The sequence below is a fragment of the Panthera pardus genome, unplaced genomic scaffold, assembly GCF_024362965.1.
Source record: "Panthera pardus isolate Hobbes unplaced genomic scaffold, ASM2436296v1 HiC_scaffold_8, whole genome shotgun sequence".
Classification (NCBI taxonomy): domain Eukaryota; kingdom Metazoa; phylum Chordata; class Mammalia; order Carnivora; family Felidae; genus Panthera; species Panthera pardus.
In genome coordinates this window covers 54,229,794-54,249,533 of record NW_026527013.1, presented here as the reverse complement: position 1 = coordinate 54,249,533, position 19,740 = coordinate 54,229,794, and the positions used below count along the sequence as shown (strand labels likewise).

Genomic DNA, 19,740 nt, shown 5'->3' with positions numbered 1-19,740 from the left:
ATTTTTAGAGAAAGCGAGTGGGTGAGTGGAGGAGGAGCAGAGGGAGAGGGAGAGAGAGAATCCTTATCAGGATACATGCCCAGCTTTGGAGCCCTATGTGTCACTCAATATCATGACCTGAGCCAAAATTGAGAGTCGGTCCCTTAAGTGACTGATCCACCTAGGTGCCCCTTAGAGTTCTCTATATATTTTGGGTATCGACTCCTTATTGGATATATTATTTGCAAATATCTTTTTCCATTTAGTGGGATGCCTTTTCATTTTGTTGATAGCTTCCTTTGCTGTGCAAAAACTTTTTAGTTTGATGTGATCCCAATTGTTTATTTTTGCTTTTGTTGTCCATGCCTGAGGAGACAGATCCAAAAAAATATTACTAAATACCAGTGTCCAAGAATGTACTGCGTATGTTTTCTTTTAGGAGTTTTACAGTTTCAGGGCTTATATTTAGGTCTTTAATCCAATTTGAGTTTGTGTGTTGGGGGGGGGGTGTATAAGATAGTGATTTCACTCTTCTGTGTATAGCTGTCCAGTTTTCTCAACACTATTTATTGAAGAGACTGTCTTTTCACTATTGTATATTCTTGCTTCCTTTGCTTTAGATTAATTGACCACATAAGTGTAGGCTTATTCCTGGTCTTTCTATTCTGTTCCATTGATCTATTTGTCTATATTCAGTTTTTTGGAATAGTTTGAGATGGCTAGGTGTTAACTCTTTAAATGTTTGTTAGAATTCACCTGTGAAGGCATTGGGTCCTGAACTTTTGTTAGTTTGTTATTATTACTGATTTCATTATTAGAAATCTGTCCATATTTTCTGTTCCTTCCTGATTCAGTCTTCAGATTATATATATCTAGGAATTTATTCATTTCTTGTAGGTTGTCAAATTTGTTGGTGTATAGTTTTTCATGGTCTCTTATAATTCTTCGTATTTCTGTGTGTTGACTGTAACTTCTCTTGGTTAATCAGTTTTGTTTATCTTTTCAAAGAACCAGCTCTTGTTCATCTATTTTTTTGTTCTCAATTTATTTCTGCTCTTTATTATTTCTTTCCTTCTACTAACTTTGGATTTTGTTCTTCTTTCTTCTTTTTCTAGTTTCTTTAGGTGTAAGGTTGGATCATTTGTGCCTTTTCTTTTTTCTTGAAGTAAGCCTGTGTCGCTATGAACTTCTGTCTTACAACTACTTTTGCTGTGTCCAATAGATTTTGAAACATTGGATTTTCACTTTCATTTGTCTTAAGGGTTTTTTGTTTTTGTTTTTGTTTTTAGTTTCTCTTTGATTTCTTTGTTGGCTCATTGGTTGTTTAGTACCACATGTGTAGCCTCCACTTTTTCCTCCATTCACTTTTCCCTGTAACTGATTTCTAATTTCATACCTTTGTGGTCAGAAAAGATGCTTGATATGATTTCAGTCTTCTTAAATTTATTGATACTTGTTTTGTGACCTAACATGTGGTCTGTCTTGGAGAATGTTCCATGTGCACTTGAAAAGAATGTGTATTCTGCTGGTTTTGGATGAAATTTTGTATATAATAAATATGTGTGTGTACGTATATTATATGTATATAATAATAGTGTGGTATAATGTGTCATTTAAAGCCACTATTTATTTAATGATTTTCGTTCTGTATGATCTATCATTGATATAAGTGGAGTGTTAAAGCCCCAACTATTTTTATATTACTGTCAGTACCTTCTTACCGTGAACTCTGTGTCCATTGTGGGGCTTCAACTCAGGACCCCGAGATCAAGAGTCACATGTTCTACTGACTGAACCAGCAAGGCATCCTGTCGATTTCACCCCTGTAGATATCTACAGTTGGATATCCCTTGTTGGATTGATCTCTTTATCACTATGTAATGCCCTTCTTTGTCTTGTTATAGTTTTTTGTTTTAAAGTCTCTTGTCTGATAGAAGTGTTGCTACCCCCATTTTTTTCACTTCCATTTTCATGAAATACCTTTTTTTTATTCACTTTCAGTCTGTATGTGTCTTTAGGCCTGAAGTGAGTCTCTTGTAGGCATCATATAGATGGGTTTTGTTTTTTTATCCATTCAGTCACCTTATGTCTTTTGATTAGAGTGTTTAGATCATTTACATTTAAAGTAATAATTGATAGATGTATATTTATCATCATTTTGTCAATTGTTTTCCTGTTGTTTTGTAGTTCTCTGTTCCTTTTTCCTTCTCTTACTCTCTTCCCTTGTGATTTGATGACTTTTTTAATGTTATGTTTGGATTCCTTTCTCTTTATTTTTTGCATATCTATTAAAGGTTTTTTTTTTTGGCTTGTTACCATAAGGTTCATATATAATTTCCTGTGTATATAGCAGTCTATTTGAAGTTGATGATCTCTTAAGTTCATACATTGTAAAAACACTACATTTTTACTTCCTCCACATTTTATGTATATGAATTCACATTTTACATCTTTTATTTTGTGTATCCCTTAACTAATTATTGTAGACATAATTGATTTTACTATTTTTGTCTTTTAACCTTCATACTCACTTTATATATAAGTGATTGATCTTTTAGCTTTATGGTATGTTTGCTTTTAGCAGTGAAGTTTTTTTTCTTTCATAATTTTCTTACAGCCTTTTCTTTTCCACTTAAAGAAGTCCCTTTAACATTTCTTGTAAGGCCGGTTTTAGTGGTTACGAATATCATTTGTTTGTCGAGGAAACTCTATCTCTCCTTCAATTTTGAATGATAACTTTGCTGGGATGAGTATTATTCTTTATAGGTTTTTTTTTTCCTTTTAGTACTTTGAACATTCCCTCTGAACTGCAAAATTTCTGCTGAACAATCAGCTCATAACCGTATGGTGTTTCTCTTGTATGTAACTAGTTGCTTTTCTCTTGCTGCTTTTAAGATTATCTGTTTATCAGATAATCAGATAACTTTTGACATTTTAATTTTTATGTATCTTTGTTTGGATTCTTTGGGTTTATCTTGTTTGGTGCTTTTTTTTGTTTCCTGTCTTTGGATGTCCATTTCCTTTCCCAGGTTAGGGACATTTTTAGCTGTTATTTCTTCAAATAAGTTCTGCCCCTTTCTCTCTTCTCTCGGAACCCTATAATACTAATGTTATTACAGTTGACATTGTCTCAGAGTTCTTAACCTATCCTCATTAAAAAAATGTTTTTTTGGGGGGCACCTGGGTGGCTTAGTCAGTTAAGCATCTGACTCTTGATTTCGGCTCAGGTCATGATCCCAAGGTCATGAGATTGAGCCTTGTGTTGGACTCTTCGCTGGGCCTAGAGCCTGCTTAAGCAGGCCTTGAGCCTGGGTGGCTCAGTTGGTTAAGCATCTGACTTAATCTTAGGTCATGATCTTGCAGTTCATGGGTTCGAGCCTTGTGTTGGGCTCAGTGCTGACAGCTTGGAGCCTAGAACCTGCTTTGAATTCTCTCCCTCTGCCCCGCCCCCCCCCCCACCCGCTTGCATCTCTCTCTCAAATAAACATTAAAAAAAAAAATTATCTCCCTCTACTTCTCCCTCTCAAAAAAAAATTTTTTTTTCCTTTTTGCCATTTAGCTTGGTGATTTCAACTGTGCTGTCTTCAAGATGAGTGATCTGTACTTCTGCATCCTCTTATCTGCTGTTGATTTTCTGTAGTGCATTTTTCATTTCAGTTATTGTATTTTTCAGCTCTGATTTGTTCTTTTTATATTTTTTCTTTGTTGAAGTTCTCACTGAGTTCATCTACTCTTCTCTCAAGTCCCATGAGTATCTTTATAACCATTACTTTGATTGCTTATCTCTGTTTCATTTAGTTCTTTTTTCTGAGGTGTTGTCTTATTCTTTCATTTGGCACATATTCTTCAGTCTCCTGATTTTGACTCTCTCTTTCTGTGTATTAGATAGGTCAGTTCTATCTTCTGGTCTTGAAAGTAGTGACTTTAAGTAGAAGGTGACTTGTGGGGCCTAGTAGTTCAATCCCCCCTGGTCACCAGAACCAGGTGTTTCAGAGGTGTCTCCTGTGTGGCCCTCCTGTTGCAACTGGGCTGTGACTGCTTTAGGCAGGTTGATGTTGCTAGTCCTCAGCCTGTCTGGCTACCGTGACTGAGTGTGACTACGGTGGACACACTGGTTGGCAGGATTGGCTCCTAGCACAGTTGGCTGTTGTGGGTGTGCTGGTGAGAGGGGCACCAGTCATGTCTGAGGCTGCCCACTGGGTGTGGTGGGGCAGAAGTTGTTTTAGGGGGCTGCTGGTCCCCACTGAGGATGTCCACTTGTTGTGGCAGGATGGGAGCGGTTTTGGAGGGTCACCTGCTATAGCAGTGGGGCAGGTTCACTGGGGAACACTGGGGCAGGTGACTGGTGGTAGCAAGGTAGAAGGAGGGTGTCAGAACTGACTCCCACCAGCTAAGCTGAAGGGGGTGGGGTAGGGGGGAGACATCCACTAGGCTTTCCCTTCCTGGAGAAAGATCCTACAGATCCCTGCCCTTTCAGCACACACCCTAAAATTAGTCAGTAAATTTCCTTCATGAATAATCCAGGTTCTTTTCAGACTGCTGTCCTTGTGCTGAGTCTTGGAGTGCATGATATGTGCTGGCCATTTAAGAGTAGAGTCTCAGTTTTCCAAAACCCTCTGGCTCTCCTGGAGTTAAGCCCTGCTGATTTTTTTTTTTTTTTTTAATGTTCATTTCTATTAGAGAGAGATAGAGTGCAAGCAGGGGAGGAGCAGAGAGAGAAGGAGACAAAGAATCCGAAGCAAGCTCCAGGCTCTGAGCTGTCAGCACAGAGCCTGACACAGGGCTTGAACTCAGGAACCGTGAGGTCTTGACTTGAGTTGGAGTTGGATGCTTAACCAAATGAGGCACCTGGTGCCCCTAGCCCTGCTGATTTTTAAAGCCAGATGTTGTGGGGTTGTGTGGGGTAAGGATTGGGGTGGGGATTGCTTTATGTAGGGCTAGATTCTCTTGTTCCCCAGGGAAGACCTGCTTGCCTGTGATATCCCTTCTGCTTGTGAGTCACCACCCTGGGGGTTTGGTTCCCAGCTGTCTCTGCCCCTCTTAACCTTTTCAATATGGCCCTTAAAAAATATCTTTAATTGAGACAGTACTATTCTGCTAGTCTTTGGGTCATTTTCAGAGTGAGTTGCACTTGATGTTGGTGCAGCCTTGATGTTGCTGTAGGAGGACGTGAGTTTAGGATCCTCCTACTCCACAATCTTCTCAAGCTTCCCTGGATAAATACTCTCTAAATTAGACCTTTAGCCAGTACATTGCGGTGGCAATCCTTCCCTGGGAGGTCTTGCTTTTGTAAACTAGTTTTCAAGTTGTTTCTTGTTTAGCTCTATGGCTTTGGCTCTGATGGGAGTTTGTTGACAGTTTATTGACATTACAAATAATGCTGCAGTAAATATTCCAGTGTACTTTAGTAGTGCTGGGTATTTCTGTAGTGCTGGCTGGGTTTTTTTCCCTTATAAGATAGATTGTCAAATGGTATATGAATTCAAATATTTAAACGGCTAATAGAAACTATTAGATTGTTAGATTAAGTTTACAGTCTTGCCAGCAAGTATGAGAAGTAGATTTCCTCAGATGCCTGTGATGGATGTTTGCCTTTTCTGTCTTTTATATTTTATAAATCTGATGTTAAAAATAGTATTTTACTTTTCAAATTTCACATTTTTCTACTATATATGTGTGTATATATATATATATATATACACATATATATGTATATATATATGTATATATATATACACAAATCACGTATGTTTATGGCCTCTGTGTTTCTTTTTTTAAAATTTTTTAAAAAATGTCTTTGTTTATTTTTGAGAGAGAGAGAGAGCACAAGCAGGAGAGGGACAGAGAGAGAGGGAGTACAGAATCCGAAACAGGCTCCAGGCTCTGAGCTGTTAGCACAGAGCCCAACGTGAGGCTCAGACTCGTGAACCGCAAGATCATGACCTGAGCTGAAGTTGGATCCTTAACTGACTGAGCCAGCCAGGTGCCCCCGTGGCCTTGTGTTTCTATTCTGTGAATTTAATTCCCTGTTTTTTTCAGTGGCATTGTTCATGTTTTTGTTAATTTTTAGGAGATCTTTGTATATTAGAAATAGTAATCCTTTATAGGGAGATACATCTTTTTAAAAATGATTGATTTCGGGATTCCTGGGTGGCTTAGTCTGTTAAGCATCTGACTTCAGCTCAGGTCATGATCTCATGGTTCAGAGGAGTTCAAGCCCCACGATGGGCTCTGTGCTGACAGTTCAGAGCCTGGAGCCTGCTTCAGAGTCTGTGTCTGTCTCTCTCTGCCCCTTCCCCTCCCTCCCTCCCTCCTTCTCTCTCTCTCTCTCTCTCTCTCTCTCTCTCTCTCTCTCAAAAATAAATGAACATTAAAAATTTTTTTAAAATGAATGATTTTTTTTTCTAACATAGTGAATTTCTCCATTCATAAGAGAATGCATTTGTTTTGAAACTTTTCCTTGGAATTGTGAAAGACTTCACATTTAGAAGCTGATTTCTGTTTTGGACTATCTAGTGTTAGTATGTCTCTAGATATGTATTGTGAGTGTTTATGTGAATTTTAGCTGAGATTTGGTCAGCATATCAGGGAGAGATAAATACAGAGGCTAGATTTGCATTTATGTTATATTAATGTTTATTTGAGGGTAGTATTAATGGGGTTTCTGAATGTCTTCAGTTAAGACAAGTAGGTTGATGCTGAATGGTTTTTAGAAGCTTTTTCTTATTTTCAGATGTGTGCCCTTTAGTAAACTGGTTAAGGAATACCTTGGCTTAGAACTTCTAATGAGGAACAGGTTAGTGGTGTCTCTATCATTATTGGAGGGCAGGGAGGGCAGTTAGTAGGGCTCTTGGCCTTTCTAGCCTCTCTGTTGACCTGAGTATGCCTTACAAATAAGAATCATCGTTTTGTATGAGTGACGTGAGAAAAGCTGGGAAACACTCTTAACATGCTTCTTAGCCTAGTAAGTGAATTTGATAAACACACAGAAAAATAAAAATAATGAATGAGAAGTAATCTAAAACTTGAGAATTGAAGTGGGTGTACTTTTGGTTAACAGTTATTGTAGTATATTCTATAGTAAGCACTGGCAGTGTTATTTTCTAAGTGCTTACAAGACTTAGAATTCATCATAAAATAAGTATGTTTTTGGAGTTAGGCCACATTTAAGTCTTGTAATTGGGTTCTTTAGCTAATAGTTTATAGTACAGTCTCTACCCCCATCCTCAATGAAATTTAGGATGCTATTACTACAGTTTGTCGTTTGCTAGTGGTCGATATTTTTTTAAAGGTGTACTACTAAATGGAGATTTAATTCACATTTACTAGTTCTAACAGATCTGTTTTATAAAAAAATTATGTTTTGCAGCATCATTCTGGTCTCTAACTTAATTCATTTAATAAATATTTGAGTGCCTTCATGTCCTTAGTCCATTCTTATGGACTAAGAATACAGTAGTGAATGGGATTTGGCAGGGTCCTGCCCTTGTGGAGCAGAAGGAGGGTGGAGGGTACTAACCTAAATCTGTGAACAATTTAACATAGTAGTAAGTGCCATGAAGAAAACGGGCAGGGTTATTTGATGGGGGTTGGAAAGGGTGGGGTATTTTGGCTGGGATGACTAGGGAAATCATCTCTAAAGTAATCTTTTAGGTGAAGTCTTTAATCATGTGAAAAAGCCAACTTGCTTGTTTCTGAAAGTGTCAGCCTTCCAGGTGAAGGGAACAAGAAATTCAAAAGTCCTGAGACTTTAAGCTTGATGTGTTCACAAAGGAGTTTGGCTTATATTCTGAGTCTTCAGTAGAGGAGGAATATGTTGAGTTGCATCTTTAAGGTTGCTCTGGGTGCTCTATATCTAGATCATAGGAGCCACATAATTTCAGACTAGTGAGATGCTCAGATGAGCCCTCATTCTTCATCTTTCTCCCTCTCATCTGGTTCTAAATTCATTCATCTCTTAGTTGGGGAGAAAGATATAGGGAAAGGAAGAGCTGTGGGTGCCCCTAAAAAATGACCTCATGGTAATGGAGGGATAGAATTAGGATTGTGAAGGGGGCTCAGGTTTATATGTCAGAGGAGGTGGGAGGCAATGTGTGACAGTCCTGACACTTGAAGGCTGTGGTATTTTGTCCTGCCTCCCACTTAGACAAATAAAATAGGCTTTATAGAAATTTACAGTTGTAATAGTAAAACACACACACAAAAGATCCCCCCAAAAAGAAGATAGGTAATATATAAAAAGTAAAAATTTCTCACAATCCTTCTGAAACAATCACTGTTAATACTTTATTATTGTAGGTTTTCTCACCTCTTTATAAATCAAGATTTTCCTCCCTCTTTCTAGATTAATATAAAAGATTCAAAATATATTTTGCATCTTTTATTTTGTCTTGGATGGCTTTTTTCCATCTGCACATACAAATTACTTCATTTATCACATAGATATTAACGTTTGTTGAATTCCCTATTAAGTATTTGGTCCCCCAATTTTTTTAAGTGTATTTATTTATTTTTTTTTTTGAGAGAGAGAGGGAGAGAATCCCAAGCAGGCTCCACGCTGTCAGTGCAGAGCCCGATGTGGGGCTCGAATTCACAAACCGTGAGATCATGACCTGAGCTGAAATCAAGAGTTGAAGGCTTAACCCACTGAGCCACCCAGGTGTCCCTGGTTTCCCAGTTTTTCAAGGATATGAACAGTGCTGTAATGAAGATGCTTATACATGTATCTTTTTAAGTTCTTATTTAAATTTAGTTAACATACAGTGTAATATTGATTTCAGGTGTACAATTTCGTGATTCAGCACTTAAATACAACACCTGGTGCTTATCACAAGTGTGCTCCTTAATCCCCATCACCTGTGTCTCCCCCCCCCCCCCCCCCCCCCCCCCCCCCGTCTCTCCACTGGTAACCATCAGTTCTCCATAGTTTCTTGAGTCTGTTTCTTGGTTTGCCCCCTCTCTTTTTCCTTATGATTGTTTGTTACATATATCTTTAAACACTTGCCTTACACTTCTGTAGGATAAATTCCTAGAGTGCAATTGAATACTAAGTCAATCTTGAAAGTTTCTCAGATGTAAAATGGGATGTGAGTCCTACCTAGAGTATTTCTCTAAGGATTAGGTTGGATAATGTGAGTGGGATGTATGTAGTATGTATTGCCTCATATAGTAGGCAAGTAGTAAATGGTAGGTATTATTAATAATAAGACAAAATAAGTTTCTTTTTTTAAAATTTTTATTTTATTTTATTTTTAACGTTTTTTATTTATTTTTGAGACAGGGAGAGACAGAGCATGAACAGGGGAGGGTCAGAGAGAGGGAGACACAGAATCTGAAACAGGCTCCAGGCTCTGAGCTGTCAGCACAGAGCCCGACGTGGGGCTCGAACTCATGGACCACGAGATCATGACCTGAGCCAAAGTCGGACGCTTTAACCGACTGAGCCACCCAGGCGCCCCAAGACAAAATAAGTTTCTAAGGGAGGAAGGTGTGAGAAGGATGGGATTCCCTATCAATCTCACCCTTTTCTAAAGAAGGAGATAAACCTCACTTCTGCATGATTGCTGACTCCCAGTCAGTGTCAGGGTGTTGTGTGTCCTAACTGCACACTCTTTGTCTTACCACCATTGTGTGACTGTGGACTACTGTTGCAGTTTTCTTGTTGCCCAGTTAAAACATTTGGTTATTTTTGGTTCGGTGACTGTCTCTGCTTGCTCCTGTTTGTAAGCTTCATTTTTGTACCAAAACTGAAATGTGAATGTTATGGTGGAAAGTTTATGGACTTTAAATTTAAACATATGTATATCTGGTTATTTTACCTATCACCTGGGTGCTCTTCAGCAAGTAGTGGTGATTTTTCTGTGCCTTGTTTAAAGAGTGGATGGAGGAAGGAATTTAAAATATTTGGGATCTTCATAAAAAAATTAAATGAGATAATTTATATATCAGTGTCTAATACACATCCTAGACATACTAATTTCTTTTTCTTCCTTTAAGGCAGAAAATTATGGCTTACACATTTTTTAAAAAAATTTCACCTGTTTAAATTTCACATGTTACTGATATGCAAGGGTAGTCACTCACACTTAAAATACAATAACTAAAGAAGAAGAGAAATGTAATTTAAAAAGTGTTAGACTAGAAGTCAGGAAACCTGGCTGGGCCCATGTTCCAGGTTGGTATAAGTGGTGGTATAACCCTTGATACATCTTTTGATCCCTATTCCCTATTCTCGTTTTTGAGTTGTCTATGAAATATTTTATGGAAATATACTAACATAAAAGTTTTTGATTAATTGAGTTAAGCAGAGGGTGTTACTTATGAGAACGTCCACATACTACTATTTTCACAATTACTCTATGTTGTTGAGTTGCTTTTTTCTAGAATTAAATTTTTGTCTTTTTTTTAACTAGGTTTAAGTGTTGTGTAAGCTGCATCAATGGAGCACATACAAGGGGCCTGGAAGACGATCAGCAATGGCTTTGGATTCAAAGATGCAGTGTTTGATGGCCCCAGCTGCATCTCCCCTACAATAGTTCAGCCATTTGGCTTTCAGCGTCGGGCATCAGATGATGGCAAACTTACGGACTCTTCTAAGACAAGCAACACTATCCGTGTTTTCTTGCCAAACAAGCAAAGAACAGTGGTATGTAAATGTTCCTCTCAGTAAGTTTAGCTGGCCATCTGCCTATAAAAAGCATTTTGGATAATTTCACTCACTTTATAGACAGGCAAAATTGTCACTTAGTGTCTTTATTAATTGGCTTTCCAGTTGCAGATTTTATTGCTTTATATTACTATGTTCCTTCCATACCTCCCACTTTTCCCCACCCCTTGGCCTTCCTTCAGTTGTTATTCTCGCCTGGAATGTCTTCTTTTGAAAAGCTCCCTTAGACTGTTCCAGTCAATTTTATGTATATATGTATTATGGATATTAAAGCAAAATGCTCACTTAAATTTTTTGGATGTTATAGTTGAGTATATAGAAGAAAATAAAATTACCTAGAAAAAATTATTTTGGTAAGTTTTGTAGGCCCTGGGCAAAGCTGGAGGTAGCTTAGAAAGCACAGCATCTTCCTCTTTTCCTGGGCACTGACACTAGCCAGTTATGTCTGCACAGTTCATTTTTGTAGTACCAGCAACAGGTTCATACTAGTAGCATCATGGTGGGACACTGCCACTTGGTTTTCTGACATAGAGTTCTAACTTTTCTGAGAAATAACTGTTCAAAATAGTTCCTTACTATCTTGGTGGAAAAAACCCCACCTGGTTAAAAAAGGAAAGTCAAGTTGTGCTAATTTTGCTTGGTGGAACATTTGAGAAAACCTTAGTTCAAAAACTTCCACGCTTCCTCCTTTCCCACTCCCCATTCTTTGAGTAAAATCAGTGCATTGGGCTTTTCTTTGTACCTGGGTGAGACAAAGTTCTGAGGTTGGAAAGTCCAGTCCAGAGTTCTGTTTTTGACAGTTCCACTCCCCTCTCCCAGTTTACTAATAAATTCCTTTATACTTCTTTTGTGAACTTAAGAAGGAGACTCCCAGTTATAGTGTTGTACCTTTACATACATTTTAAACTGAAGGCAAAACTCAAAAGGTATTTGAGTATTATTTTTGTTCCCCTTCCTAAAAATAAAAGTTGAATGGCTGGCAAAATAAATAGTAATAACCTCCTTAATATTTCAAAAGTGGCCTTTCATTTGCAAGGTGATTTTTTTACTTACTGTTATTGTTCATTCATCTTCTTATTTTTTTATTTTTTATTAAGAAAAATTTTTTTAAAGCTTTATTTATTTTTGAGACAGAGGGAGACAGAGCATGAGCAGGGGAGGGGCAGAGAGAGAGAGGGAGACACAGAATCCGAAGCAGGCTCCAGGCTCTGAGCTGTCAGCACAGAGCCTGATGCGGGGCTTGAACTCACAAACTGTGAGATCATGCGCTGAGCCGAAACGCTTAACTGACTGAGCCACCCAGGCGCCCCCATTCATCTTCTTTCTAACCTTAAATGGAGAGCCCAGGTGGGAAGTGTGAATGTAATGGGAAGCTAAGACTAGCTGAAGACCGTGTGGTACTGCTTCAGGCTAATACTGTGCCTGTCTTCCCCATTCCCATCTCCTGCCGGGTTGCCTGGAAGACTGGGAAACTTAGTTTGGCATAATGATTAATTAAGTATATGGACCTTTAAGACAACCACGCTCAAATATAAATCCCTGTATTGCCTTTTATTATCGTCTAGATAAGTTACATAATATTTTGAGCCCCTGTTTCCTCACCTTAATGAAATGAGGCTCATGCTGAATATACAGTAGCTGATTCATAAGTAAAATGGTAGCTATGATTATTTGAATTTTTCTACATCTTTGTAGCCCTTGACAGCTTTCAGTTGAGCACAATCGGTAGTTGGGAACAAGTGATTTGGAAGCTTGGCTTCTCCTAAGGCTCTAGCAGATAAAATTAGTTTCTCCCATTTCTTTGACCAGAGATGGACCATCTTCTTTCAGCTGGCACGTATCTTCAGGGGAGCATTGGTGGAAGGAGTCATTTACTGGCCAGCACCATGAGTCAGCAGTTTCTAATCATTCCCAGGTTACTTCACTGCTTGGAACCTAAAATGACCCTCCTAATCACTTAGTAGGCTCCAGAAATAAGATTTAACTAATTTCAACATGTATCCATGGGGAGGTGTAGAGAGGAGAATGGCAGAAAGTGTATATATATGATTTAAATAATTGTAGGAGTATAATTGGTAGTTGCTTTTTCTTTCTTTTTTTTTTTTTTTAATTAAAGTTTATTTATTTATTTTGAGAGAGAAAGAGCACAAGCAGGTGAGGGGCAGAGAGGAGAGACGGAATCCCAAACAGGCTCCATCAGCACAGGGCCTGATGAGGAGGCTCAAACTTATGGACTGTAAGATCATGATCTGAGCTAAAAACCAAGACACTTGCCGACTGAGCTACCCATGAACACCATTTTAGAGTTGCTTTTACAAAAACTTTTTTCTTGGGGCGCCTGGATGGCTTAGTGAGTTAAGGGTCCGATTCAGCTGAGGTCATGATCTCACGGTTCATGGGTTCAAGCCCTGCGTCGGGCTCTGCTGACAAGTCAGAGCCTGGAGCCTGCTTCAGATTCTGTGTCTCCCTCTCTGCCCCTCCCCTGCTCGCACTCTGTCTCTGTCTCTCAACAATAAATAAAAGTTAAAAAAAATTTTTTTCTTGTCATTTATTTTGTAAATATGTGTCTCTTTGCCACTCCTTGTTATTAGATGGGTGCTTGGACCATAGCTGAGGACCATTAATTACCATTACAATCAACTGACGGCTAAAATACAGATTCCTGGGCTTCATTCAAGTTCAACTTAATCAGAATCCTTGGATGTGTTGGAGGGGAGAAGCTGGGAATCTTTATTTTCATAAGTTCCTTGGATGATTCTAATGCCAGCCACATTTGGGAACCCCACTTGGATTAGAGAATATTTAAAGAACTATCTAGCTCTTAGAGTATGTGGTTTTTTTTTTTTTTAATGTTTATTCATTTTTTTGAGAAAGAGCATGAGTGGGGGAGGGGCAGAGAGAGAAGGGGAGACACAGAATCTGAAGCAGGCTCCAGGCTCTGAGCTGTCAGAACAGAGCCTGACTCGGCTCAAACTCATGAACTGTGAGATCATGACCTGAGCTGAAGTTGGATGCTTAACCAGCTAAGCCACCCAGGTGCCCCTAGAGTCTGTGACTTTAATGAAGATTAATGATATAGCACCTTATATTTTTCAAAGCTCTACTGCATAGTATTTGATGCAAATAATGATTCTGTTAGTGTGTGTTTGTTAGTCTTCATTGTCCTCATTCTTGATGTCTTCATAGTTCAGATCAGTATATCTCACTTTTACTTAGTTTTTTTTCCTGAAAACTGTAAGTTAGTGGGTCTAAGGGTATAACTACTTCAAGAAACCTAAAATAAACTTGCTATGGAACATTTTAAATAAATACTTTAGACTTTTCAAATAGATCCAAACATATGCTCTTACCTGCCTTTGGGAAGGAGCTGGTTTGGCCACTGTCAGCTGTCACACTTTAACTGAGCACAGGAGCTCCACTGTGGGCAATTTACAAGTACCATAGATCTACATTTTGTTCTCCTTACTGGCCATACTCACTCTAGTTGCCTCAGTTTTAATTAACTTTATTGGCTTTAAAAACAAAATGTATGGGGCTTTTATCAAAACTCTTAAAGTCTTATTCAAAAAAATTTTTTTAATGTGTATTTTGAGAGAGAGAGAGAGAGCACAAGCAGGGAAGGGGCAGGGAGAGAGGGAGATTCCCAAGCAGGTTCCTCACTGTCACCGCAGAGTACGACTAGGGGCTCAACCTCACGACCCATGAGATCATGAACCAAAATTAAGAGTTGGATGCTTAACTGACTGAGCCACCCAGGTGCCCCATTAGTTGAAATTTTTATATAGCTGCCATTGTTAGTACTCCAGGTACTCATACTTCCTACTAGGCCTCTGAGTGCCTGTCTAGCTTTTGAGGATGGGGTACAGGACAATGTGGAGGGACATACACTAAGGCTACTTGAAATGGTGTGCATGTTTATTTAAATTAACAGTGGTCTGCTTGCCTTTACTAGTGTGAAATGTATATGAGATGGAATTTTTGTTAGGAAGATAACAAACCTGTTGTTGAAAACAGGTTGAAATGCAGTTTTGATCAGAAAAACTCATGTTTATAGATCAGATTGATTTATTTTCTTTTCTGGTGGATGTTCCTGCTTGCATGTACATTTCAGTCAGTCAAACAAATTAGACCAGTGTGAAGGGAAATGTGATAATTTTATCTTTCTCAACCACTCTCTTCTGATAATAGCTAGAGGTATGTCTTTTCATACTCATACAATATATGTAAACATATATGGGTTTCCCTGCCCTTTAAGTAATCTTATTCTTTGTATTATTCTGAAAAATATTTTCCCACAATTGATAAATCATGGACATCCTTCCCTTTAGGTCATTATAAATAATATAGTAGTGTCTTAATGTGACATATACAGATATTTTAGGCTTTATTTAAGCATTCCCCTATTGCTGGACATTCCAGCTATTTCCTGTGTGTGTGTGTATGTGTGTATTTATCATTACAAACAATGCTGTCATAAATCTTCTTCACATACCCTTACAGACTGGTGCATTTATTACTATGCTTATCAAAGGATGTGCAGCCTTTGTTGGTTCTAAAGATGGCTTTTTGTTTGTAGGTCAATGTGAGAAATGGAATGAGCTTGCATGATTGCCTTATGAAAGCACTCAAGGTGAGGGGCCTGCAGCCGGAGTGCTGTGCAGTGTTCAGACTTCTCCATGAACATAAAGGGTAAGAACTCAAAAGTCAGTCAGATTCTCTTTCATACTAGTAAGGAGCTGCTGGCTTCAAATAATAAGTTTGTATTTTTAAAAAAGTGTGCTAGCTTATCATAGAATATTATGTATTTATATACCCTTGTTCATAGACAACTGAGAAAAATAAAATACTAAAACTTGAAATTATTGCTGAAACATTGCACTGAAAAAAGAATACATATTAGGTGTTGATAGTATTCCATAGATGGAAACAGTAGTGTAAGGTAATATGTTTCTTGAAAGCAAAAATTTTTGTTTTTCCTGGAATGCAGTAGACAGAATAGATACTCAGAAAGTGTTTGCATTATTATGTATAGTTAAAGAATCCTATCCTCAAGAGATTAACTCTCTTGTAATTCACTCCATCAGTCTTTTTTTTTTTTTTTAAGTTTGTGTTTAAGTAAGCTCTACACCCAGCATGAGGCTCGAACTCACTACCCCAAGATCAAGAGTTGCATGCTTTTCTGACTGAGCCAGCCAGGTGCCCCTCATTCATTCATTTTTATAACAGTTAATGTTTACTCAATCTGTATAATTTGTAATTTCTGCTTCAGGAAAGATCCATAGTTCATCTTCTTTCTAATGCTGGTGGCTTGATAGAAGCATCCCATCAAAGGCTAGGAGTAAACCCTATAGCTTCCATAATTATCCATTATTATCCCCCCAAATTGGGGGAAATAATCTTTACTTTCTTCTTGAAAAATGCTAGTTCTGTTATTGATCTTCAGCTCACCATCTTTTCTGTCTCAAGGAGTTTCCCAGTTTGAGAGAATAGCCTAGGAAATGAGTTAACTCAAAAGGGCAAGCAAAAATTCCACTATGCTGTTCCCCTCAGTGTAGGAGGTAGTTTGTTGAAGTGCAGATATTTGAAGCATATGTCAGCTTTATCTGGGTATAGCCCCAGGTTGGTCCAGAGCCAATCTGTAGTGCTCCTTAAAGACTAGAAGGATTCTGAGACGTTGAGTGGCTTGTCCAGTCTTGTCCAAGGCTACGTTGGTTTAGAGCTACCCTAGCTTCTCTACTGGACGGATAGCACCTGAAGACTAAGGACACAGGGCTGCCCCTGTCTCTCTCCATTAGGATGAAGTAGGACTTTGGAGTCCTTGTATAGGGAATTATATTAAGGAAAGGATTATTTACTATTGGATAACCAGAAGAATGGCTGGAATCAGCTTCTGGTAGGCAAAGGGAGAAATTTGAATTATGCTATATATGTGTTCTCTCCCTACATGAGAATATTCTTTCTTTAAGAAGTGGGCCTGATGGACTTGATGGACTACACAAGACATGAGAAAGGAGCTGCTTTTTTTTTTTTTTTTTTTGAAACTTTTTACTTTAGTGTATCTATTTTTCTGTGTTGTTTGTTCTAGGCACAGAAAGAATGGTGTCAGAGTAAATGTTGAGACAGTTAAGTCCCCTGTCACCTTACAGACCTTGCAAACAACTCTACAGATGTGAGCCTATTGTTAATTTCATTTGTGATTCCTTTGTATTTATGTATCTGCTAGACTGAAGTAGGCTATTGAAGATTAAATTTTGCTATTACAGCAATATTTATACCCCACTGTAGTATTTTAGTATTCTTACAGGATTTTAAGGTCACAGAGTCCAATTTATTGCATATTTACTTTATCATGAGAGTGTTATAGTTCATTATTTTATTTTATTTTTAATTAATTTAAATTTTTTTTTTTTTTTAATTCACATCCAAATTAGCATATAGTGCAACAATGATTTCAGGAGTAGATTCCCTAATGCCCCTTACCCATTTAGCCCATACCCCCTCCCACAGCCCCTCTAGTAACCCTCTGTTCTCCTTATTTAAGATTCTCTTATGTTTTTGTCCCCCTCCCTGTTTTTATATTATTTTTGTTTCCCTTCCCTTATGTTCATCTGTTTTGTCTCTTACAGTCCTCATATGAGTGAAATCATGGTATCTTTCTCTGACTAATTTCACTTAGCATAATATCTTCCAGTTCCATCCACGTAGTTGCAAATGGCAAGATTTCATTCGTTTTGATTGCCAAGTAATACTCCATTGTATGTATATACCACATCTTCATTCATCCATCGATGGACATTTGGGCTCTTTCCATACTTTGGCTATTGTTGATAGTGCTGCTGTAAACATGGGGATGCATGTGTCCCTTCGAAACAGCATCCCTGTATCCCTTGATAAATATCTAGTAGTGCAATTGCTGGGTCGTAGGGTAGTTCTATTTTTAGTTTTTTGAGGAGGCTTCATACCGTTTTCCAGAGTGGCTGCACCAGCTTGCATTCCCATATAGTTCATTGTTTTAAAATAAACTTTATTCTGGGGCACCTGGATGGCTCAGTTGGTTAAGTGTCTGGCTCTTGATTTTGGCTCAGGTCATGATCTCACCATTCGTGGAATTGAGCCCCATCAAGTCCTGTGTCTGTCTCTGTGCTGACAGCATGGAGCCTGCTTAGGATTCTCTCTCTGTCCCTCCCCTGTGTGTGCTCTCTCTCTCAAAATAAAAAATAGACAATAAAAAAAAAAAAAAAGAAACTTTATTCTAAGAGTATAAGCTTTGGAGTCCAGCTGAGCTGGATTCCAACATAGGCTCTTATACTTGGTGTGTGGCCTTGAACAAGTTACTTTCTTGGGGCCCTAATTCTCTCATTTTTAAGATAGGGATAAAATGCTTACTTCATAGCTTTGTTGTATGAGTTAAATAAGTTAGTATTGTCTGAGATTAAGTTTTATATTTATATAGTATGAGATAAGTGGTAGCTGTTATTATTTGGCGTTGAACTCTTACCTTGTTTAAATATTTGCCTTTTATATATGTTTTTAAAAATTGCCTTTAGTAAAAAAGCGCGTTTAGATTGGAATACTGATGCCACCTCGTTGATTGGAGAAGAACTTCAAGTAGATTTCCTGGATCATGTTCCCCTCACAACACACAACTTTGTAAGTTGTGGAGCTCTTCTCTTTTTGTGGTGTGTTGGGTGTTTTAGCTGGTGTAATTGGACTTTCTCAGAGGTAATAAGCAAAAGCATATGCATTGTTGGATTATCTAAAGCTGTCGTTTTGTGATGTTTACAGTAAGGCAATTTAAGTTTAATTAGTCACATATATACTTTAATTTCTAGGAGTGAATTTTACAAATGTTGGAAGTATGATTCTTTTTTATAAAGGTCTCTTTTGGATGTATGGGATCTGTTGGGGGCCAAAAAAGAAATTATTTTGTCTTTTGTCATTCTTCATTTATTTACACCTCTTCCAGGCTCGGAAGACCTTCCTGAAGCTTGCCTTCTGTGACATCTGTCAGAAGTTCCTGCTAAATGGATTTCGATGTCAGACTTGTGGCTACAAATTTCATGAGCACTGTAGCACCAAAGTACCTACTATGTGTGTGGACTGGAGTAATATCAGACAACTCTTGTAAGGCACCATTCTTTTCTCAAAGAATATAAGCAGGTGGGGAGGTAAAAACTCTCTTAAAGGTATTATTGTATATTTGACCAACGAGTCTGGGTTTTAGACTTACTAAGTAAATTGTCATGATCTGGATATCATCTACTTTAGCAGCATGACAGTTGTGAAACCAGGGAGTTTGAGTGTGGCATACCTCTAAAGCAAGCAGATGGGATTGCTGTTTGTCAAATGGAGATTGGTGTACTGTGACTCACTGAGGCAAAGAGCAAAAGGATAAGAAAACCAAAAGACTTGGCTTTTCTCTCTTAACAGTATCATCTTTTAGGTTATTGGCGGGCACAACTCTTTATTTTGTTAAATGATGTTAAACATTTGTTATTGAGAAGGAGCAGAAAGCATAGTTGGTGCTATTATCTTCACCTCAAACTGGAGACGTCAGTTTTAAAATGATATAAATGTAGGGGAGTCTGGGTGGCTCAGTCGGTTGAGTGTCCGACTCTTGATTTCAGCTCAGGTCATGATCTCATAGTTTATGAGTTCAAGCCCCACATCAGGCATATGCTGACAATGTGGAGCCTGCTTGGGATGTTCTCTCACCCCCTCTTTCTCTGACTCTCCTCTGCTCGTGCTCTCCCTCTCTCTCAAAATAAATAAACCTAAAAATGAAATGAAATAAAATGATGTAAATGTAAAACCTCAAAAAGTACTTGAATCCCTCAGGAGACAAACCAGTTCCCAAAATATATTTTCATACAAATTGTATTTTAGTAAGGTTTAAATTGAAAATACATGAAAAGTCAAAGTTTTATCCCTTTTTGAGAGTACTAGAAAAACAAAGGGAATGTTATTAAACCCTGACGGGAACACCTTTTTTAAAAGCTTTTGTAGTAGTCACATTGTGTTTGCTTGCGTAGCCTAACTGGCACAAGCTTGGAGTTTGGTAGAAGTGGGTGAGAATCTCAGTGTTTCCATTAACT

The 19,740-nt window shown here is 38.1% G+C and overlaps 1 protein-coding gene across 4 annotated transcripts in view; it reads left to right on the top strand.

The window, feature by feature from the left end:
• Positions 1 to 19,740, top strand: part of RAF1 (Raf-1 proto-oncogene, serine/threonine kinase) — an 82,878-nt gene that overhangs the window by 41,371 nt on the left and 21,767 nt on the right. For 2 of the 4 annotated variants that reach the window (XM_019433627.2, XM_019433626.2), the window contains exons 2-5: positions 10,392 to 10,624; positions 15,222 to 15,334; positions 18,193 to 18,295; positions 18,612 to 18,769. In XM_019433627.2, coding sequence (XP_019289172.1) covers positions 10,418 to 10,624; positions 15,222 to 15,334; positions 18,193 to 18,295; positions 18,612 to 18,769 — 581 coding nt within the window. In that variant the 5' untranslated portion in view covers positions 10,392 to 10,417. Of the gene's footprint in view, positions 1 to 10,391; positions 10,625 to 15,221; positions 15,335 to 18,192; positions 18,296 to 18,611; positions 18,770 to 19,740 lie in introns of those variants that run through there. The other 2 variants (XM_053898140.1, XM_053898139.1) reach the window with 1 other exon arrangement.